Raw genomic sequence first — 24,381 nt, 5'->3', positions numbered from 1 at the left:
TTAACTGTTTTTGAAGGGATTTTTGGTAAATGGCATGTATGATGGAAGCATTTACGTTATACACAGTGTGGTCTTCTTGTATACCAATATTCCCTTCTCGTTATGTATATATGCTAAATTCCACATTGTGTCTGGAGCAATGCAATAGCGAGGCATGCACAAGGATACTAAAATTTTGTAAACAAAATGGCGGTAAATTGATAATAACAATAGCGTTAACTACTATACTATTGTATAGGTGAAACTGAACTTTCCTATACGTAGCCTACAATATAGGCTACCCATGCACTCGATAGTACAGCAATGAAAACAACCAATTGCCTATTACTGGTTCTTTCTTTTCGACATTGTTCCTTCTGTCTAGTTGTAGCTTTTTTTTATTTATTCTTATTTTGTTTACTCAAGTCTGTACACTTTTCGTCCTACCAAATAAACTATCGTTAACAATGCTTCTGACTCAATTCTTTCACCAAGGTATTACGCGGTTTCCCTTTATATGCTTTAGTTTGCTACTGAATATAAAGTAAGGTGCAGCGGACCGTTATAGTTACATTGAAAATCACAGGCCGTTTAAGGCAGCTTTTGTATGGTATTATCGCGTATTATGCACTTTTGCAATCTATAGGGGTGTCTTCACGTGTAAACTCGCCGCATGCAAATTATGTGGTAAACAGTCTTTCCTTGCACGTATACGCTTAGGCTATACGGGCTGAATACTGTGTATATAATACAATATAGTTTCGCGATTTTTGTTTTGTTGATCTGCATTGTGTTTCAATTCTTCAACGTTGCCAAGTTTGTAGTCAACAGGCAAGGAACCAGTCCAATATAGAACAAGAAAACTTTGAAGTAGTGCATCATAGCTGTTTCTCCATGATAAACATTTCTCTCGACATTCCAGAGGTATTCAAAGTTATTCAAAGTTATACTTTCCTATTTTCGTTTGGATGTGTCAACGCAGATATACTTGTTTATTGTGGGGCTTCTTAGGACCAACGCAATTGTTAGATATTACGGAACTGCTTCTGGTTATCGAAACAGGAAATTGTTGTCGACATTTCAAACTATTGCGTAAAATCATCTCTTCCTTATTAACCAGATTAAACTCGCAATCAAGGGACACGTTTGATTTATATTTTCTGTGGCCAATTTGATTCTGTATGGACCAGGAGTAAGAAGGAGAATTCACGATCAAACGTATTACCAAGAAGACCCAAAAATTAATAATAAAAAGAAAGTGATATTGACGCAATGGCTACTCATTCCAACACAGATATCACAACCGAACAGTCAACAATTTTGCCCGAGACTCAGCCTTCCATTGCATTGATTATAGTCCTCAGCGTGGTAGGTGTCTTCCTGCTACTACTGTTATCAGTAGGCATTATCGTATGTATCTATCTCGTGACAAAGAAAAGTAAATCAAAGCAAAAAGGAGAATTTTTCAAGAACCGCGTCGAGACTGTTTTCAACGAAAGTCTCAAGGAAAAGGGTAACGCGATGTTACGAGAAGATTACGAACGATATGCTTTATCTGACGTCTCTCCTTTAGACGATAAACCTGAATCGTCAACTCGAAAGCAATCAGAGACAGCCGCTTACGATGAAGTACCCTACTCTCCAGATGATGTTGCCAATCGAATCAAAGAAACGACTGACGAGAAACTAAATCGTGACGCCAAAGATAAGCGTCGAGACTTTTCTGAATCGAGATCGAATGGATTAGACAGTGGAATATCATCGATAGCTTCTTATGGGAAGGCACCAAATCCAACTTATTCTGCTGGTAACGAGTCGTCCTATAAACTGCTAAGAAGACAGTCGTCTAGTGTGGATACAGGTATCACTGAGGGTTATGTGGATATATCCACTGGTAGACAGATCTCCGGCAGCGGGGAAGACGGTCTCTTAGAGATTCCGGTAGATAGTGGCGATTCAGTCTTTTTGACTATTAATGAGGCGAAGATTGACTCCGCAGAAGAAGATGAATCCGAAAATATTCCGGTTGACAGATCCAATTACGCCCGGAGTAACTCATCATTTGATAATGGCGAAGAGGGAGTAACTCGTTTATAGCTTCTGTCTGCTATGACACTTACAAAATGTATAGGCCTATCTGTAGCCTAACACGAAACGTCCCGTGAAGGGAAATGCTAGCTAAACTCTACGTGCACGTTTGTCAGGACTTGGGCTGACTAACGTTATATAACACGTTAAACTCTGCTTAAAAGTTGCATTGCATGCAACTCAGTGTAAGTAGCAAATCTTTATGGTTATGATCATTTGACTATAAATGTATATTGTGCGTCAGTTTTCGCATTGTGTCATATCTGTACCCCAGAGGCAAGAGAACAAGGGTGCAACCCCCACCACCAGAACAAATATCCGGGGGCTAACCCCCCTCCTCACTGGGGGAGAGATTACTAAAAAGCAACCAAGTGTAAAGTAAATAAATATATAAGATGTATATGGGGTACAACCTGAACAGTCGAAATTATTTAACATCGTTTCACAGGTTGTAAAATATAGCACTATCTTGCATCTAAAAAAGGATAGGGGACACATCCTAGCTCCCCCACCCCACCCTACCCTTTCCGACAGACCACTGGATTTGGCCGAAATCCTCTATGTGTTTATCTGCTACCCTTCAAAGGTACTCGTGAAACGCCACTTGACGTTTCACCGTTATATGTATCCTGGGGTTGAGAATGGAGCAAGTTGTTTGGTTTTCTTGCCCGGACTAGCTCTATCACTTGACTTTTCTTTAAGAAAATGTCTTGGACTTAAATACTTTGCCGAGATATACTTTTCTGACCTGCAGGAATTGTATGTACCAGAAAATAAATTACTTAAGTGCGTTCTAAATTGTTCTGACGTATCGAGCAATCGATACGCGGTACCCATAGCAACACACATGCATTACAAATCATAATCATCTCCATCATGTGTAATACATAGCATGATCAAAATTACTCTCCATTATCCTTATACATATGTATTTAAACATATACATAATTATAGTCCATTAAATATAATATATTTGTTCTAACTAACTCCTTTTTAAAAATGTTAATATAAAGTAATATATCTATATGTGTAGTTATAATAATAATAACAATATATATAGCCTATATATATATATAGCCTATATATATATATAGCCTATATATATATAGCCTATATATATAGCCTATATATATAGCCTATATATAGCCTATATATATATATATATATATATATATATATAGTCAAGAATAACTTAATAACATGCAAAACCTACGATTGAGATTCAAGTTTAAGAAATTAACCTGCCATTTGAAATCAAATGTAATATTGTGTCATTTGGCTTCTATCATAAAATCGTAGCAATCAATGATAATTGACAATGTTTTATGCTTCCCTCTAACCTCCCCCCCCCCCCACCCCATCACCTTCCTATTCACATATCCAGCCGAAGCAAACTTCAAATGAAATTGGCTGCAGGCATAATCTCTTTCTTCCTAAGTTATTTCCGCGGCCCGTTTTATTGTATATGGAATAGTATAGTCAAGAGTGCAACATGCATATAGGTGACGGTGCAATAAACTGAAAAAGTCGCAAACAATATATTAATTTCTGCATGAATTTTAAATTGTTAATTACAATAAAACAGATATATGTTTGTACATAGTTTTGTGCTGCTTTTGTGTGCTTATTTGTGCTAGATTAAGAAGTCCAGTCGCTTTGATTGATGAGATATGCTTCAAGGATCAATATGAGATGCCTGGTATTCAACCTTGTTTCTTTTTTAGTGACCCCACCTTGATCCCCCATTGATCAACTTGGTGACCCTCCCGGCGGACCGGATGTTGAGGCCTAGTAAAAGGTTCTAATTTGAGTAGGCATTCGCCTCCCTTTTGTGATTTTTATATATTTTTTATATGATTATGCAAGAGTGCTTATAGGGTGTTACGAAGAATGCATCGAAATGCATTATGTCTCTGAAAAACAAACGCCCCAACACGAAAAGTTAGATGATGTAAGTTTCATCAGTAATAAAGGTCCATACTTGCAAATATTCGGTGCGCGGTTTTATTATATATACATAATTGACACTACACGTGTAAAGGGCTGGTAAACAAAGACTGCTAAAATATATAGGCACTGTACATTGTACTATAATATATATATATATATATATATATATTAAAATATCGTACTCGGTTGTTCAGCTCCCGCTGATAAATGTTGTAACATTCTTTCTTAGTTTGGTTTTCTTTCTGTACCATTGTTTACCTGTCACGGCTATAGGTACCCAAAGATCACTTTAAAGAGATGGGAGGGGTGGGTGGGTGGGTCAGTAAATTAGGCCAGGTGTCTCTTCTTGCATTCCTGAGAGATGACAGCCGTGCATAAGGTGGCGTTTGTCACATATTAGTCACTCTCCTGTGTGTAATATAAATTAATACAAAGCAAACCTATGTTTACCGTTAGTAAGCTCATATATACAAACTTGTTGGGTCTATAAGAAGTAGGTCTACCGCATTTGCGTAGAAAGAACTTTAAACTTTAAACAACTAAGCGGAAATGAAACGGGAAGAACATTTGATCTTTATTGGCTAATATGGAAATACATTATGCTAAAGGCTTGTTTTATCGGCATCGTGTTGGTATAGCACGAATGTATAAGGGATACTGTGTGTGAGAGAGTCAGACTGAAAAAAAATCCGTCACGTTTTAAGTAAATATAATCACCAAAGATTTTATAGGGCACCGGAGCTGCTAGAATGATGACTACTATACTTCATACACACTATTCGTGTAGCAAGTAAAAGCGCGCGTCTGCACTATAGAGACCCTCTCTAGTCTGCACGGGTACGGGTCAAACAATATGACATCTTACCGGCGCAATCGTAAACAATTAATGATGATATATACGCGCACATATTTCGTTTGGCTTTAAATTATTAAATAATTATTAGTAATTGCATTGACGCGGTATTTTCTACAGTGATGGCGACCGATACTTTTTTTGCTATAGTACAGAAAAGGAACCGTAAGAGTAGGATAAAACACAAGAACTCGGCAGGCTCAATTATGATGTTAATTTGGATTTAATGGCAGGGAACTAGTGTTTCTATCAAGATACAGGGAGGAATGTCCAAATAATAGTTGTACCTTTTTCTGTGGTGTATAAACGTATCAATACCATACGACAAAATATTACAGTAATGCTTCAATTTCAGCAAGAAGTCAAGTATCTGTGCTGCAACATATCTCTGTTGATGACATATGCAGTGTATCGAGGAGCTATCTGCAGAATTATGACCGCGTCGCGCATCAAATTGATGTATACTCAGCGATATGATATGCGCGTTCGGCGCTGTACACAATCTCTTTGTATACCCAAAAATATGTTTCAGTTCCGATACGTACGCGATGGCTGCAATACAAAATATGTGTGTATATCTGATACTGCGCGCGCACTCCGCCGGTACCGATGACAGGTACAGTACGCGTTACATGAAACTGACATGTCAATTCGAATGCCACTTGTAACTAGTATAAGCACTACTGAAGTAGCTAGGATACTCATCGTCGTGGTAGGCTACCGAGAATGACACCATGTACTGTAACATAAAACAACTCGTAATACCTTTACTGTGTACGGCACATATGACCGCTGTATGGAGCCTATCCTATGGTAAGTTGGTATGGGCTACGAGGTAACATCGTGATCGTAAAAGCTAATATTCTTTGCAAGGAATTTAAGGAAACTATTATAATTATTAAGATGGTCAGTTTTTGACTAACAACCTTCAGTTATAGGGATGATGTTATTGCAAACATATATTAACCTGATACTGTTAATAGGCCTAGTAATCGAAAATCAGTTGTGACGCATGTTATAGTAACATATCCTCAGGGTAAATGTAAGTGGAAATGATTTTGGTCATTATTTTGATGAAGTTCATTTTGCTTTATTCGTATACGTTACAACATTTCAACACAATATCTGCGTGGTCAGTAACACTGAGCCACACTTGAACAGTCCGGGAAGTTAGTGATGACACGCAAAGTTATATATTGAGGCATGCATTGTCACTGCCGACTTTCTCAATAATATCTAGGAATTCACGAGTTGTTACGCCAGGGATCTCAATTAAGTTTTTTTCAAGGGCCAGAGAAAGAGATATTGGTTGAAGCAGAGGGCCACACATAATATTAATGTAACTATACTAGTGGCCTACAGTCAGCAATGGACCAGTTTGCTCATATCAAGCAGTAGGATGGTGACTTCGAAGTTCGCCCACTTAAGACTTAAAACACCCCAAAACTAAATCTTCTGGTATAAATCATTTGAAAATATACTTCATATGGTGGGAGAATTTTGTTATAGTACGATACACGGCCAAACTTTCTTTCCTGCAAACTGTTTTCACGTTGTTTTCCAAGAAGATTCTTCGTGATTGTGGAACTGGTATTTCTTGCTAGAGTATTGCGAAGTTCGGCCACGCAACCCACAGTGTGGCGCTGGTAAAAATTGGTGGCGCTGTTGCTCTTTCAGTAATTATAACAGACTTCATAGATCTTCGTCATTTTATTGACAAATATGTAAGTAATTTCTTGCACACGGGTCATTTTGGAGAGAAAATAACTGTAGCTTCGTACTTTTTGGTGAAATTTGGCTCTTCCTGTAGGTTTTCATAGTGAAAATCGTGTATTTCTTAGGGTGCCCGAACTTCGCAGTATGGCGAACTTCGCAATACTGACTATACATGTTAATGGTCCAGGCTTTTTGTTATTAAGCCGGATAAAAATCATATGCCTATTGGTGTATAACCCCAGGTATATATGCTATCAGCGAAGCACTTTTCCCACAAGTATTTAATGTCGTCTAGCTTATCGATAATCTGGTTTGTTAAACAGTTGAATGTTCCAATGATTCAGCAACATGTAGTACATAAGCCTTTTATTTTGACTGTGTACTGACCTTTTAATTAATTAAAACCATCTAATGACCTTCGCCAAATCTCTTCTTTTTTTTGTGAAACATTTTAATAAACAGAGAAAAACTGCGGCGCTATTGTAAAACATACTGTGACGTCCAATTTTCCTGATGCCGGCTGTTTCCACATACTGGAGGTTGGTGACGACATTTTGACTTCTCATCGGCTGGTTTTTACCTATGAGGAGGGCACTATTGATTTACTTTTGCTCGAGGAATTGGTCCAATCATTGGAGCACCATGAGGTAAAATAACTGTTCATAAAGGTGACGTAGTAAAAAGTAAGTTGATGTCACAGTCCTACAAAAAAATGGGACACCATTTTTAGATGTGGCCGAGTGGATAAAGACGGTAGCATTTGAAGCAATGAGGCTTAGCAATCGGGGGTTCCGGGTTCGATACCCGGCCGGGTCATAGTAAGGTAGGTTTTTCATCCAAGAGCAACCTACGGTTTCCCATCTGAAATGACTTTCTTAATTGAAAAGATTCCAAACTTGAGTTAAAAATGTTGAATTGGAAGCCACCCGACGTGTAAGTTGCCATAAGCCAGCCCTTGGGGGTTTCTCCCACATTTGTGGTCGCTTAAGAGTCGTAAAAATACTACTGCTGATTATTATTAATATTAAATCAAGTTTTGGATTTCACGAAAAAAAATTAATTTAAGCATCAATAAGGATCCTTCAAAAACAAATATTATCACCACGTTTAGTTTCTCAAATAATACTTCAAATCAATAAGCAATATGAAAGTTAAAACTTTTTAAGAACACATGCAATGATGAAAAGACAAACACTAACTATATAAACCATTGCCTGGAGTATAACGAACGGTTTATCTGGTAAAAATATAGTTTACATTCAAACAACACTCTAGAATTAGGAACCAAAATATGATTACGATTTCAGTTGCATGTTTTAATCTTTATACATGTTCTCAATTGAGCATATACAAGCGACTTACAGATAAAAGTACAACAGAAAGGTATACGTAATACCCAAGATGGCAACATAAGCAAAATATTATTGACACGTTTACACCGTAGAAAAGAGGTTTTTCACAACCATGTGGAATACAGCATATATTCCATGTAAGTGTTTCATTGTCTGAGATCGGAATATCCCTACAAATATAAGAGAACACAGTCACAGTGGCGTAGGAAGGTACATTTGAGTGGGGGGGGGGCTGAAGACTGATGGCCGGCCTGAAGACTGATGGCCGGCCGGGGGGAGGGGTCTAAGGGGTCCTTTGGAATTTTTTGCATTTCCAGGTGGCCTCAGATGCAATTTGGTGCAATAAAGCACTCTTCAACACCCACTCCATTTTGTAAACTTAATTTTGTATTTTCACCTGGCCTTAGATGCAATTTGGTGCTCCAAATGAGATTTTTTTTTCTCATTTGGAAATGAAAAAGAGGTTTTCTGACTTGCGAACCGGGGGGGGGGCGGAATGATACTTCCGCCCCTCCACATTTTTCACTCGGGGTGTGGCGCCACCCAGTTCCCCCCCCCCCCGGTTCCTACGCCCTTGCACAGTCATATACGTAGGTTAACAAATCAAAACCGTACTTGTAATTAGACCATGAAACCAATTCTGACTGTGCGGAAAATCTTAAAAATCAGCGCAGGCCTCGATCAGGATACAACCAGCACATTTAAATATAAGACTCTCCCTAAATTTATACCATAACCCACTACAAATAAGCTTCTTAGCAGATATGTGCGAGGCTGCTATAATTTTATACATAAAGCTACTTGGCACGCTTTATTCAGTGGAGTATGAACCCTATCCACGTACTTCAAGTTGGTTAAACAAAATGTATAGATGAATGGAGGTTTATTTACTAAATTTTGTAGTGGAAAATAGTGGCCTGTTTTGTATTACAACCTCTATATGTAGACTAAAAGGTGAGAATTTTTTTCCTAATTTTGTAGTATTTTATGGTTATTATGTATAGAAATATGCAAATTATGCCGCCATTTTTATTGTTGGTGACGTAATAAAATTGCATTCTTAATATCATTATTTTGTTAAAACTGTATGTATATACTGTTTGACTCCCTATCAAAAACTTTCTTTCAAATGGTACCACTTTTTAATTAATGAAACTGTTAAATAGTTATGAAGCTTTCTCTACACGTCGGTGGCCTACACTTTTAAATGTATAGGCTAATACACAATAAACAATACCATAAAACCTTACCACTGAAAACTTGTGAATCTTCTTGAATCTTGCCTTCTCGCCTGGATATACTTTCATCTATAATTCGAGTACTAGACTACTGCCTAAATCAAAACTTGTTTGTGTTTGATTGCCAATTATCGTTATATCTATACCTCCATTACACTAAACTTCGGAATTACATGTGATTACACAATCGATCAAGCTTCAGTGTAGTACAGTAAGATCTCGAGAAGAGTGCATGGACATGATATTTGCCGCCTCCTCTTTTCTGCAGCTTTAGAAAATCTTGCTCTATTTTGTATCAGCCTATTGTGTGTGCTTAATGAACGGGTTACGCGCAGCTGATAGCTGATTAGCAAACAAATTCCCTCCTTTGTAGTGATGTCGTTATAGAATCCCTATTAAACTTCAACTTAAACGGTCTCGTTTAATTTTAGGATAATCCTGTGTAGTGCAACTGGACCACTCGTACACTGTGTGTACGATATATATATATATATATATATATATATATATATATATATATATATATATATATATATATATATATATATATATATATATATATATATATATATATGTTGATACTAGATGAGACTAGTGGAACACTAGTAGTTGTTACTCGGAGTTTCACGCGTTATAGCGATCTTCAGACAACTGTCTGAAGATCGCTATAACGCGTGAAACTCCGAGTAACAACTACTAGTGTTCCACTAGTCTCATCTAGTATCAACATATATTACGCTCTGTCCAATGGACATAGAGCACTCTGCGCCAAGATAGACGCCAACCTACTCTATATATATATATATATATATATATATATATATACATATATAGTGTGCTGTATGCAGGTCCCAGCAGAAAAAAAAACAGACGTTGGTTCAGAGATTAGAGGCGCTATACAGGAATCAATTAATATCTGAGTGAAATTTTCTCTGGCATGCCAAGAAATTAAAAAAGTTTAAAGAAAAATAAGCAGTGTATGTAGATGCTACGACTTTCGGTTCTAATTTCACGTAATTTTGGGGCAAAATGAAGCATTTTGGATTAACTTCCGCAGAACGCATTTTATGAATTGAATGAATTTGTTTTATTCACATGTTCTAGCTATTCAAACCATCAAAGCTGAGCATGGTTTTTTAAAAAAAATTTTTTTTAATGTTTTGAAAATTATGTCATATTGCCCATTTTGCGACATTTCTTTTTAATGTAAACAAACACTGAACAACATATTTTACATAATTTCGCCTGCTCAATGAAAATGAAAGATCTACTCCTCTTCTAATTTTGACATTTTAAAGAAGGTAATTGGATACATAAAAACTCAATTTCTGACATTTTTTGTTTAAAGTTAGTTTTAAAGTTGGATCGAGTTCGACCCAGTTATTTCTGTAAGGTATACCATGACGTGAACAATTTTACTTCTGTTTCACATTAAACATATCTGAGCATGACATTAAAAGGTACAAAACTGTATTTTTTTTCTCCATCGTGTATACTGACTGCAATGTATTACACATTGAGAACATTATTAAACAAATATTCTTTACAATTTTTATCTTTAAAACAGAGAGATCCACATAATCCCTTATTGACACCAATAAAAATAAACGATATTGAAGATATCGTCAACCTGGCTGAAAATATAACGAATGAGTTGGTTCAACTAAACTTCGTCGGATCATTAGCTGTACCACGAGATACCATAAACTGCCCTGGAAAAGTAATGCGCCTCAAATTATCACTAGATGAGTTTAGTTGTGCAACTGTTGCATTTCTCTCTGGATCGCCTGCAAGTTAGTGATGCTTATATTATAATTATTTTATTAATTCGCATTTTTATCCAGGGTTGCTTATTCAGCAGAAGCTGGTTTCCAACTAAGGCCCTGCTTTTTACATACGTATTTATACTTATATTTGCTTTCCTTTAACCATATTTTGAGATTTATAGTATACATTTATAGCAAACTTGTAGTATGAGTACCACATATGAGTACAAATATAATTTACCCTATGTAGGTATGAGTACAAGTACAAGGTTATATATGTGAGTGCGGGTACTTGATTTTTGCATTAAAATCTATCGTATAGATTTCCACAATGTTCAGAGTACGGTTGGCTTTACTCTATATAGGCTACCAAAGTATAACTATCTGTCTATATAATAAGCTTATAGCCTTATCTGCATACAAGGATCTAAGCGAAAGTTGGTCTAATCAATTGCAGGAAAATTAGTTTTTACCTCCTGATCTCACTCTTTGTTTATGTTTAGATGAGACGCGAAGCCACCTCATATCTTTGTATTTATACCGCACAACTCTGTATTTATACGTGTGTGAACATCAATGAATACGCTATGTACCGCCAATATGGGTTTATTGGTATATTGTGTGACGATTAAACCGCACCCATCTGATAAGACCCTGTAGGTAGCTGAATGACCAGGCCTGAGGAGATAGGGGTGGGGGGGGGGAGTCAAGTGGATACATTCCCGGAGTCAAGGGCCATTTTAAAATGGGCTCGGGAAATGAGGACAATAAATATTAAATCCTCATTTTCATAATATAGTTAAATATAAATGAATACTTCAAAGGAGGGTGGACAGGTGATATAACTCAGGAGCTGGTAGTGTTTCATCTTTGATTTATCTTCACGCATGCGCATGTCAGACGCAACGTGGTCAGAGTGGACAACGTGTAGCAGTGGTAGCCGGTCCAGACTGAGGTACTGGCCAGATGAGTACAACAATTATGCTTTGTACCCCAGCGTAGAGGAACAGACTTGTCCTGATCTCCGTAAGTTGACACTACGCACAATCATTAATGCAATGTCTTGAGTTAACTCAAGTATATGTAGTCATAAGTATGGGCGGCCATTGAGGCAAAAAAAGACATAACTGGGGAAAATGAGAAGAAAATGATTCATCAAACCTGAAAGGATTTTAAAACCAAACACCATTCTCAAATTATGCAAATTATTTTAATGAAAACCAAAACACCGTTTGTAATTTAACCCGACAAACAATCCCCTCCCCGCCCACAATTTCTCAATACACCAAAGTTGTTTCAAGCAATTAACATCACACGTTTCTGAGAATACCTTATGATTTGAATTAGATACTACACCACCGTACTTTAAAATGTCATCTAAGATATTGCCTGGGCTACAAAAAAAGTTAAATGTGAAGTTAATAAACACACAATATCGATATTTCGAAAGTTTTAAAGATAATTTTTCCTGTGCTTTTTGAAACTCCAAAATGTCGGCCGCTTCATTCCCGACACGGCCAGTCCATGCAGTTCCCAGAGCATGGATGGCGTCCTTTTCGTGAATGTGAAATTTAATGAACATAATATTATATCTCTTTGGCAGATATAACCTATCCCGAAGGAGGAATTATATACGCCCTTCCTGGTGAACATGTTTCTCTTCCCATAGAGATAGCTAATGGCGCATTAGAGTACACTGTATCATGTGAGCACTTATCTGATTTGAATGCCTCAATATCAGAAGATGGTCGAATCTCGTGGAACGCATCAGATCACGTGACCGATCCAACGACCGTCTGTGACGTCATTACAGGCGACGGTTACCATCAAAGTGTGAGCCTCTATTTCGAACTCATATCGAACAATTGCGGCTGTAGTCACCGTGGAGAATGTGTGGTAGCTGAGAAGGAGATCCCTAAATATGATAAACAATATCTCTGCCAATGCGAGGAAGGATTTCAAGGTAAAATATGACATGGAATATTATATAGTGACCACATATAAGATAGGTATGCTAAACACATTTAAAACATGCTAAAAGGAGAGCTCTTTAAGGTGTTCTTTTCCGTCGTTTTTTGTTGTTGTTGTGGGTTGCATCCTTGTAGCGTTTTAAGTGCGATTATTTGAACATCATTGCATGCATGCGTTTACATCGTTTTTAAGTGATTTTCCATCTAGCCTTGCTCTTAGCTCTTATAAACTTAAGTGCGGCAAATATTTCACACAAGACTGGTTATATGTACTAAGCATCGAATGCAATTTTGGGTAAACATTTCCCAAAATTTGAAGCACTCTTACGTGACTTTCAAACAATATTTGACAAATGTATTACGTTTTGACAATGAAATGAATGTCCTCTTAAGGTATGCTTGTTATGGGGTAAAACTGTTATCCAAGCAAGGTTTGGATGTATGAATATATATGAATATACACTCTGTTGGTTGAAATATTTTATCCAACCTTTCAGAGTTAGTTTTGCTTTTGTTATGTATCGTTATAGTTGTATAAACTTAATCCTTATAGTTGAAGAAATTAGAACGATTGCGTGATTGGAGAATATTTGTTCAAATCAGTCTGTTTGATATTTGCCTGCCAAATGTATATATATATACATATATATATATATATATATATATATATATATATATATATATATATATATATATATATATGTATATGTATATATATATATATATACATATATATATATATATATATATGTATATGTATATTTACATATATATATATATATATATATGTAAATATACGACACTACAAAAATTGTTTAAATATAATTTCATTTTCTCGTTATAATAGGATCAATATGTGAAATTGATATAGACGAATGTGCTTCAAACCCCTGCTACCCTGGAGTCACATGTAAAAACTTTAACGCAATGTACTGGTGTGTGGGATGTCCGCCTGGGTTGACGGGAGACGGGAGACATTGCACCGGTGAGCATGAACTTCAAGTTTGGTTACTATTTTCCAGTAAAACTTTGATATGATAGGATACATCAGTGTATATATATTTACGCCTTCTTTTTTTCTTTCTTAGTTATAATTTCAAAATAAATTTTTCGATCGTTTTACAGATCCGTCTGATTCGGGTGATGGACCAGACAGCACTGTTACACCAGCAACGAACTCGACCAAACAGAAGACAACATATCCGATGAATTCAGTCAAGTTGGAGACCTCAAGTACTGACACAGAGGATTCGACAAAAGGGCTTTATACTGGAGCAAATGAAAACCCATCCGTGTCTCCGACTCAACGAAAACCACAACAGACTAGGCCTACTGCAGGGGCCGCCATTACTGCTGACATATCGGTGGTCGTTTTACTGTTGTCTTTTGTAACGACATTACTGTATAGTAATTCCTTCCACTGAAATAAAAACAGTACATTTTCAGGTAGACTCTATGATTAACCTCATGGATGTTAAAATGAAACAGACAACCGATGTCACAAAGCCAGCCAATCGATCAAGAATCAACTTTAATAGTTGTTTTTTCTTCTCCTTTTTCTTCTCCACGGTTTGAATTCATGTTCCCGCCATTTTCATAGTCATTAGTCATTAAAAATCCGTTGCTTTCATTTTCTCGTCTTTATTACACCATTGCTTCACTTAACGGTTGCCAAGCAACGATGAATTGACAATGTTACGGCCTTTTCATAAGACACGTGACTCTAATTGCTCCATTTCAATAATTGTGACTTAACCGTCCAATTTTAAAGGAATAACCGTGTCTGTCGTATGTTTACAGCATGATACAGAGATGTTTCAAATGTACGTTGGTGACATGTGTAGGCTGTATAGCTTATCCGTATAAGTGACGCTCGCAAGTAGCAGGTGTTACCGATATGTTAGAATAGTCTTCAAACTATAACGCGGTTTATATAAAGTACATAAGCATAGGCGTAGGAGCCCAATTTGATTAAGGGTTCAACTTGTTAATGTACATACAATATAGGCATGCATCGGTTAGTACATCGCATTCAAATTACTTACAATCATATGCTGTGTTATTACAACTTTTGGGGAAGTCGTTACAATAAAAATGATAATAATAAATTTTAACCATTGAAAAACACATTGCAATTTAATTTTCTAGGCAGTAGGTGCCCGAAAAATTCTCAGCATATTGCCCGAATTTTCGCAAAAATTATTTGATTGAGAGGGGGGGCTGCAGCCCCCCCCCCCCGCCTCCTACGCCAATGTATATCAGTTCTTTAATTAACTGTGGTTGGGGAATATAAAGAGAAGAATAACTTTGTCTGGAAAAGTGCTTGGCTTAAAAGATAAAATTAATCAAAATAATGAAACGTGAAGGAAACATGATTACCCACAAAATCAAAAGCAAAATAAAAAAACCAAATAATGTGTCAACACAAAATGGCTTGCTATTATATTTCAACACATAGCCGTATTTAATTAAAAGCTATGTCGTCAATACGTTTGATATAAAGTTGGTTGGTCGTAATCACTTTTAGAAGCTTAATAAACTCCTTTAAGTGCTTTTTTTGTGAAAACCTGTAAGGATTTCATTAAACTAAGTGTCATTGTTCCTTGAAGTAGAACACTGATTTGTTGAATAAATGCCACTTACTGCGGATCGATAGTTCAATATTTGCACTACTAAGTAAAATCGTTTGGTCGTCGTTTCAATAAGCATTTAGTTATTACTCCGATCGACTGAACACCTAGATGGCATCAAATGTTTCAAGATGGCAGTCCAAGGAATATCGTGGATATTTCGAGAACTTTTCAACATTTCTGTTCTGGTAAACTCTTTTCATATTTCTTGTCAAATGATTTACTATTTTCTTATACATTTAGTGTTTATAGTATGTATTCTCAGACCCTGTATCAATAATGTTATTATATAGGCACATAATACCTTGGCCTCAAAATATCTGAGTAATACAAAACGAATTTACGCCAAAGAGAATTATCCCGAAATCATTTAAAAGAAAAAAAAAACATGTTTTATTGTTAATGCAAAACATGACCGGCACTTATCATCTGTTGGCTCAAAATTTCAGAACCAACCCTTGAGGCTCCTTTGACTATATAGGGGGACCTGGTTCAATGTAAATTAAGGCAAATGTACAATTTTGGTATTTAACAGTAAGATTTTTGTTCAAAGAAAGTTCAATACGTACAATGATGATATTATCTGTTTATTTTATTTTATGTTATGTATTGTGTGTGTGTTGGGGTGGGGGGTAACCTTTGTAAAAGGTCAAATTATTTTAACATTCTAACCTACGCAAGTATTGCAAATGGAGAGGTACCCGTTAATATGGAGTGACTCTGCAGTGGTAACGAATATTCTCTGTTATTTATTAAACTGAAACTTAACCTATATAGTCAACTAGTTATATATATATTTATCGTTTTATCATCATAAATGAATGAATATTGAAAAGTCCAACTCTTTGTCATTGTTATTCGGTATTATACAGTTAGGGATAATGAATGAAATTATTGTAATTTACTTACAATGATTAATATTAATCCTGTCTGTTTTATAGGATTTTCAATCCCCTGAACTTTATGAAGACAGATAATAGTTTATTCTAATTTGCATATCATAGGTCACTTTAACATTTCAAATAACAAAGTTGAATATAAATAATACTTTTTCTTTATTAAAAACTGTTGAAGGTTTCACTTGTTTATGGATATTGGCCTGGAGATTCTAGTGGACATATACTAAATTACCCTGGACGTAAGTAAAACATTACCATTACATACACGCTAAGAACGATGTAGCAAAAATTGCCCAACATTGAAGAATATAATTACTAGAAATTGGGGAAACATAGCACGTGAAACTTTTTTAGCATTTTTTGCTTAACTGTGTTTAGCACAGGTTTTTCCTAAACTTTTGGGTAACATTTTTCTTAAAAATTGGGCAAAACTTGAGTTGCTAAACTATGGGCAATGTCACATTTACCCAATATTTATGAAAATTTTTACCAAAAAGTTTAGGAAAAACCTGTGCTAAACACAGTTCAGCAAAAAGTGCTAATAATTCTTACGTGCTATGTTTCCCCAATTTCTAGCACTATTATATTCTCCAATGTTGGTCACTTTTTGCTACAGTTGATTTTTAGATTATACAGCAATTACAAACATGCAAATCAAATCACAGAATGGACCAAAGTAAGTTTCTGATTCGCAAACCGCTTTATTTTTCACTTTCTCTTAAGCAACATTTTGCAATTTATACAATTTCTCTTGCAGTTACTTATTCTTTTGTTTTTTATCTTGTGATATAAGTTTTAAGTGTATCTGCACATATATAATATGAATACATAAATATTCCCCAAAAGAATTTATCACTTGGGTTTAAACTGAACAAGCAAAAATGTGATACCAAAAATTTAAAAATTGTTATCATTCACTGTAAAATGTAGCCTGTAAATTTTGTAGAGTTTGCAAGTAAACCAGGCCTGAAATCTTTGACTAACATGGCAAGAGTTTGATGATGTTAATGAAATTCCTTTTCATAGTGGGGTCATCCTTTTCACTACTCTATTTAATTGAAAAATGTAATATAAACCCTAATATCGTTGTTGTTGTTATTATTATAACTGTTTGTTTTTCAGGAGGTGGTAGATGTTAAGTGACAGTTTTAACAAACATATCTAACAATTAAGTTTTCATTGTATGTCAGGTCAGGAAAATCTCAGGGCCTGGAACACAATACATGTACGGCTTTTGAAATTGAGCTATATATATCCAAATGCTTCTTGACTTTGCAATCCCTGCATGTGCAGGCAGAGTACCTAAGTTTTTATAGCCTCTGCTGATGTCAACTTATGATATACTTCATACCTCATATTAAGTATCTATGCCTAAATAAAGAATTCATCAAAATAACAGGTTTATCAATACCACTCTATCTGAGGACTTCAAAAAACCCAACAACAATATGATTTCACACGATACTAATGAAGAAACCAATCAATTAAACAACAATGTTGACCAACAAAACCCACCATATTCCTGATGGTCAGAGACTTGAATCATTCATGTAGTTGAACTAATAAATCATTATATGGTAATTACATGTTATGTTGATCAAACTTACAATGTATAACCCATGAAATATCTTTATGCTGACTGTCGATCAAGCTAATTAATTGTAATTAACTATCATACTATTTGTGATGTCAAACTAGTCAGTCATGTAGCTTACATAATAAATCAGTACCAACATGGCAATGGTAACCAAACCAATCAGTCATAAACAATGATACATAATATCACAATCAAGCTATTCAATCATAATCAACTGTTATATTAATAATACTATTCAGGTAAACAATTCAATCTTAACCATCAAACTAGTCAAGTCATGTTGAATGAAAGTGATAAACTAACACATAATATTCATGAAAAGCGAACTTAATCATTACAGCAAACAAAGTCCATTATAGAACTTACAACAGAAAAGTTACAAACCAACACAGTAGAACAGGGTTATCAATGCAGGCAGTTACACGTATAGCAGCTGGTGGTATAATACTTTACATTGAGTTGTAATAGGCACGGAAAGCCTTCACAGAGCTTATTTCCTTTGTGATAGCTGTGTTCAACTCATAATAATGCTTTGCAGAAATTGCCATGATGCCTCACAGTCAGGCTGATACTCAATATCGAACACAAAGTGCATCTTGAAGCATGTGTCAATGGCTTTCAACAGTGAGGTTGCAGGTAGAGCCTTTCTCTCAATCAGCACAAAAAATTGACGAGACTTCTGCTTTAAGTCCCAAAGAACTACAGTAAATTGCTGTGGATGTACCGTTTCATCTATATCTCCACAAAAGGACTTGATGTTTGTCACGTTCTGTAATTATAAAGGATGTATAAATCATTCACATAAATGCTGACTGAAAGAGAGACACAGCTGACCAACAGACAGACAGACAACAGACTAATGGCAGATATAAGGATGGAAAAAGTGTAGGCCAATAATTTATTTCACGATAACCATAATAAAGTTTTGTTATTAGCATAAATGAATGCATATCAGACAAATGGCTTACTGATATTGGCAACTGAGTAGACATCACTGTAATGAAAAACATTGACAATACTAAACATTTTGTGACACCAAAATTCATGATATCCCCTGTTGACCGATGATACCATCAAAGATATGAAAAAGCTTGTGATGCTGACCTTGAAGTATCAATATCTACTAACTGTGTAATAACAAATAATGCTACAAATATTGTGATAAATCTTGGTTTAACAGCATTTTGTGGCATATCACAAGTGTAGCTTCACATGGTCATAGGGTGCCAGCAGATTTGCATAAATATCCAGCCTACATCATCTATGAACTGAATGAATATTCAATACTTACAGATCGGATGTCTATGAATGCCTTTACACCGGCAGAAACTGACATAGATCCTCTGCCCTTCTTTCTCTTGTGCCGACTCTGAAATACATATGGCAGAGCAAAAAATCCAAGTTCCTCTTCTGTCACTGTCAAAACGCAGAAAATAAAAATGTACATATAGACTGTTATACGAACTTGCAGGGTTTTATAAATAGTTGCATAAACCCCTCGTGAGTGCACTGCCCTTAATCATGGGTTGCCATTTCCATTTCACTGCAGGGATGGGATGCCCAAATTTTTAGGGGTAAAAAATATATGCTAAAACATAAGTCAAAGGCAGTTGATTAAGGGAATTGCTCAATGTGTGTGTCTCCTGTGTGTGTCATATGAACCTTGAATTTACCAAGGTTTTACAATTGGTAATATAGACAATTACATCCTTCTTTTCACACACAAACACACACATACTTCATACTATTAGTCAAAAGCTGTTTGTCTAAATTTTTCTCCTTTGGTAACATTACACAAAACTTTTTTACTGGTTTGTGATGCTTAATCCAACTTACAAAGCGTGCAGTCCCAAGGAAGTTCTTTCATCCATCCTGGAAAGTTCTTTTCCGTATATGATAAAATGACCTTGCAGACAGCTGGCCACTTCTCATACAATTTTTCTGCTGATTCTGGTTGAAGTACTTGGAAATCTTGTTCAATCTGTATATACATTAAGATGGGAGAGTAAAGAAAACTAATGGAATGGAATGGGAAATAATTTGGTAAATCACTGATTGCACTGACGTAATGCTGAGGTTAGTGCAATGTCAATCACACAAAACTGGTGCATTTAATCTTTCAGCTTTGACTCAGCAAAACTGTGTATTCATCTTTTTGGAGAATACCGGTTAGTCTTATTTCAGCTTGTCACACTGCATATATCTGTAGGCCTATATCTAATCCTTCATTTACCACCCCTGTAATGATGTGCATGAAGCCTGAATGAATTTGCAAGGGCAGCCAAAATGTAAAGTATTACAATAAGACATATATTTGTCTTCCAAACTCAACCATTACCATTTGTGAATTAATAGCACAAACCTGGTATCAGGTCATCAATGCTCCAAGATGTTGGAAACATCTACAATCCTTACAAAATTGGTCAAACAGCTATTATCAAGGAATGTTCTGAGTCAATCACTGTTCAGCACAATATTCTTAAAAGTTATGTTAAAGTTGCATTCTTTCTATGCTCCAAGCACAATTAATTCAAGAGCACTGTCATTTAGACATAAGAACCCTCCCATTCTCAACAGCTGTGACTTAGAAAACAGCTACTTCCATAAAACATCACAAAAGATAAGCTGCAGAGGTAGAAATTAATGAACAAACCCATTCATCCTAGTAGCATTTACAATATGCTGACTTTTCAATACTTACCATGCCTGGAAGTAGTATCTTTGGATACTCCACAAGAGCTTCTTTGAAGCCTTTTGATTTGATCAGCATCTGTCTTCTCTTTGCTGTCTTTAGCATGTACTCTTCCATAGTAGCACGTGGCTGCTCATTATGTTGAAGCCACGTCTTCATCTTTTGGGTGTCCTCCTCAGACACAGAATCATCTGAAATCAGAATGCAAAAATGCATAGCGGTTTTAATTAGGTAATAATAGGGTTCTATGGTCCACCTACAACTAAATATGAGATCTGACTAAGCTTCTAGTCTTGAGCACATACACACATGCATACACACACGCATACACGCACACACACATAAGCCACTATGAATGCATATGCTTCTCTTTACATTGAAACCATAAAACTAAGTTGTGATGAAACTTAATGTTAGCACCGAAATAGACAGATACTATTGGTTGAGGAAAGCATTTCTTATTGTAACACTACTTTTTGAAGACAGCAATGTGATCTGAATGTAGTGAAATTCAATTCACAAATTTTTCTTATATTAACACCCCACTACCAGGTTACTCCTATTTGCTCATCCATCCAGGCTTTTTCCAGATATTAATGGAGTGCCAAGATTCAAATCCCCAAGTCCACCTTGAACCCCTCCCCCCCCCCATTCACATCAACATCAGGATTAAAAACTGTGTTAGTGTGAAACATTATTCTTGCAGCACAATGAATCTTTCCTTACATACCAACATGTTCACTAAAAATTGACCAGCCAATTGGGACCCCCTTCCATCTACCAAGAGAATAAAAAAAAACATTTAGAAATTGTTCAACTGCCTAGTGCGGGTGAATTTTCTCATTCTCTACACTCCCTAACAGCTCCTATAACCCAAGGGGATCAAAACCTTTCATAAACCTATGGAACATCCCAAGTTTGCAATACAATAATGCTTTCTTATCAAGGTTCTTTCTTTATTCCCCCCACCCCTACCTTTCACTGGTGAGGGGCCCTTCAATTCAGTGTTGACTAAGTTACTCAAGTGTTTCACACTCACCAGTGTCTTCATCATTATCATGCTTGCCTTCTGGTGATGTTGCTTCTTCAGTTGTGCTGTATTTCTTCACTCGTTTTCTACTGTATTTAAGATGCTCTTCCAACCAACCGCTCGCTGGTCTCCCACTGGTGCCTTTAGTGTAAAATGCCTCCTGCGAAATGAAATACCACCAATTTCACAATTAACTTATATCCCAATCCCTTCAAAAAGTTAAACATATCTGCAATAATGTGTTTACTACAATAATTCCCTTTTTACTTGACACTGGTTATCAAATATTACTTGATGTTTTGTAAGTATGCCCACATTTGGTGCAAAATTTGAGTCTATTTGGATATTTCCTGTGGCAAATCCAGCACAGGGGGTACAATATGCACCAACAGATAGTGTCACTCTGGCTTATAAGTAGATAATACCCCCCCCCCCCATCCACACACATCCATTAGCCCCCTCACACTAGTTTTGTTCCAGTTCCGGAATGAATGCCATGTATGTATTTTAAATGACCAAGAAGAGCTTCTACACTTGCCTCTTGTAATGTAGCCAGACACTTGAAGCATACTAATAACATGATAGTAACTATAAGTAGTAAAGTAAAGTATGCAGAAACAGTGGTCATAATACTAACATAGCTTTTCAATCTGTAGGCAAACTTGACACGGAGCCCAACTTTTGGAATCAGCTCTTTCAGTGAAGTTTCATCAAGAAGTTTGAATGATTCAAGGTCGATCTCATTGTCTGAAAGAAACAACAAACAAGAAAGAAAACATTATTACTTTAAAACCTATTCATATTTATGTGAATAATGTGATGAAAACAATTTGAGAAAACTACTGACCAATGTTTGAAATTGGTAACCTAGGTGGCTTTAAAAGACCAACTGAATGCAAATTAAAGAAAACATAGACCACCATTCCTGTAAATACTAACATAGCACAAGCCAACTCCTGAATAAAAAATCAAAACAAGCAAACTTGTCAGCTGTCCATTTTTCTTCCAGAGATGTGCCCCTGTCGGGCGGTTCCACCCAGCCCTAGGAATTTCCGCCTGGCAATAATTAAAAAATCCCGCCCGGCGCTTTATATCTACTTGGTGTGGGCAAATCTCTACCGTAGAGGCCTATTCCTGATAGAAAATTCAAAATTCTACTTTTAATAGTTTCTTATAATTTTCCAAAAACCAATCTTATTATCATGATAGTCATGCAAACTACAATAACAAACTTTCATAATGCATCGGTTCATATAGTTAGCCTACATAGGCCTACAATCGCCAACATACTTTGCGCGTAACCAACCTACAGCTATTGTAGTATTGTACGTGTTACTATTTGCCGCACAGCAGATTCATAACAATGAAACAGAGCAGTCTCAGTTTAATATGCAAGTTCTATTTGATTACACTATACCTATTGTGCGCTGCGCTTTTGAGGCTAGATGTACAACAGCGAAACTGCTGTACATAGTAGGTTTGGATTTTGACTGATTTTGCCAATTTATCAATGTAATCTAAACACTATATTTGTGCTGCTAATTAGATAGTTTAATAAAGAAATGTTTACATCAAATCGAGGAACAGACTAGGCCATACAGGATGAAAACGGATTGGGAATTGAAATACTGTAGCAACTCACAATACTTAACGGTTTTCAAATAAGTACATGATTTATTCTTAAACTTACAGATTTTCCTTAAAGAACTCGAAGAACGGGTAATTGTCCTTTTCATTCACACAATGTCGGCCTAGGTCAAATGTTATACAGGCTTGAGCTTTACAAAGTGGTCATGCATGGGACACCCCCTCCCCCAGTGGCAGCAACTTCCCAATAAGACTAGAGGAAAATAACTAAACCATAACTGAGTGGTGATATAGCATACTTGCGGTAGGCTGGGCTAAGGCCTGGTCCTATGTTGGACCTCCAGTAATCCAGCATAGCTAGCCTATTACAGGTCTCAATTGCAACCTAGGCCTAAGCAACATTTCAACTGGTAAAAACTCTGTAACTAGGCCTAGGCTAATCATGGTGTTAGGCTCACCAAATCATCACTATCACAAAGAATGAGTACGAAATGTCTGGCCAAGACTAGGCCCTTGGTGCATACTTTCGGTGGAGCGTGACCACAGTTTCTGTGTACTAGCCTAGCCCATTATCATATTCATAACATAAGACTTCACATTACATCTTAACACTAATAATACCTACTTGCTAAGCTAAAATTTAAAACGTTACTGTTACTACTTCTAGGCTAACGTATATGCCTACAACAAATAGTAACGGCGACCTAGCCTCGCGTTAGGCCAACGGACGGAAGTTAAAATCGTGTATGCCGCACATGCATAGTTTTACGGTTTTGGCGAAGGAAATTACAAGTAACTACCTTCAAAAGTCTCTATTAGCTCATCCATTCCCCATCTGGTCAGAATTGATTTGACTTCAGGCTCCGACATGATGAATTACGGCCATAGAGCAAGTATTACGACAAATCACCGTTCGCTTTTCGGAGCTTGAGACTGCGCACAGGTACGGTATGGCGCGATTGCAGTGCAGAACAATGAAGGCCAAACGAATTTGTTGCACGCAACACTCTTTGTGCTCAACTATTTGGCACAAA

The 24,381-nt window shown here is 36.4% G+C and overlaps 3 protein-coding genes across 3 annotated transcripts in view; 2 read left to right on the top strand and 1 right to left on the bottom strand.

The window, feature by feature from the left end:
* The first annotated feature begins 4,391 nt into the window (after positions 1-4,391).
* On the top strand, positions 4,392-15,006 carry LOC139975113 (uncharacterized). Its single transcript, XM_071982745.1, has 7 exons — positions 4,392-5,683; positions 7,049-7,233; positions 10,744-10,969; positions 11,843-11,968; positions 12,546-12,905; positions 13,760-13,897; positions 14,038-15,006. Exons 1-7 carry the CDS (start codon positions 5,605-5,607, stop codon positions 14,334-14,336), a joined length of 1,413 nt encoding a protein of 470 aa, XP_071838846.1. The 5' UTR covers positions 4,392-5,604; the 3' UTR covers positions 14,337-15,006.
* A 136-nt stretch (positions 15,007-15,142) lies between these two features.
* Positions 15,143-24,381, top strand: part of LOC139975108 (uncharacterized) — a 34,002-nt gene continuing 24,763 nt past the window's right edge. Inside the window, exons 1-2 of the mRNA XM_071982736.1 lie at positions 15,143-15,730; positions 16,617-16,680. Of these exons, the coding sequence (XP_071838837.1) occupies positions 15,674-15,730; positions 16,617-16,680 (121 nt within the window). The 5' untranslated portion in view covers positions 15,143-15,673. The remainder of the gene's footprint in view (positions 15,731-16,616; positions 16,681-24,381) is intronic.
* LOC139975115 (uncharacterized) lies at positions 16,715-24,376 on the bottom strand. Its single transcript, XM_071982747.1, has 7 exons — positions 24,148-24,376; positions 22,398-22,507; positions 21,770-21,920; positions 20,740-20,921; positions 19,875-20,019; positions 19,330-19,454; positions 16,715-18,807 (listed from the first exon to the last, which is right to left on the bottom strand). Exons 1-7 carry the CDS (start codon positions 24,215-24,217, stop codon positions 18,553-18,555), a joined length of 1,038 nt encoding a protein of 345 aa, XP_071838848.1. The 5' UTR covers positions 24,218-24,376; the 3' UTR covers positions 16,715-18,552.

This window comes from Apostichopus japonicus, chromosome 10 (assembly GCF_037975245.1).
Source record: "Apostichopus japonicus isolate 1M-3 chromosome 10, ASM3797524v1, whole genome shotgun sequence".
Lineage (NCBI taxonomy): Eukaryota > Metazoa > Echinodermata > Holothuroidea > Aspidochirotida > Stichopodidae > Apostichopus > Apostichopus japonicus.
The sequence above is the reverse complement of the archived record's forward strand: the minus strand, read 5'-3'. Positions and strand labels throughout refer to the sequence as shown.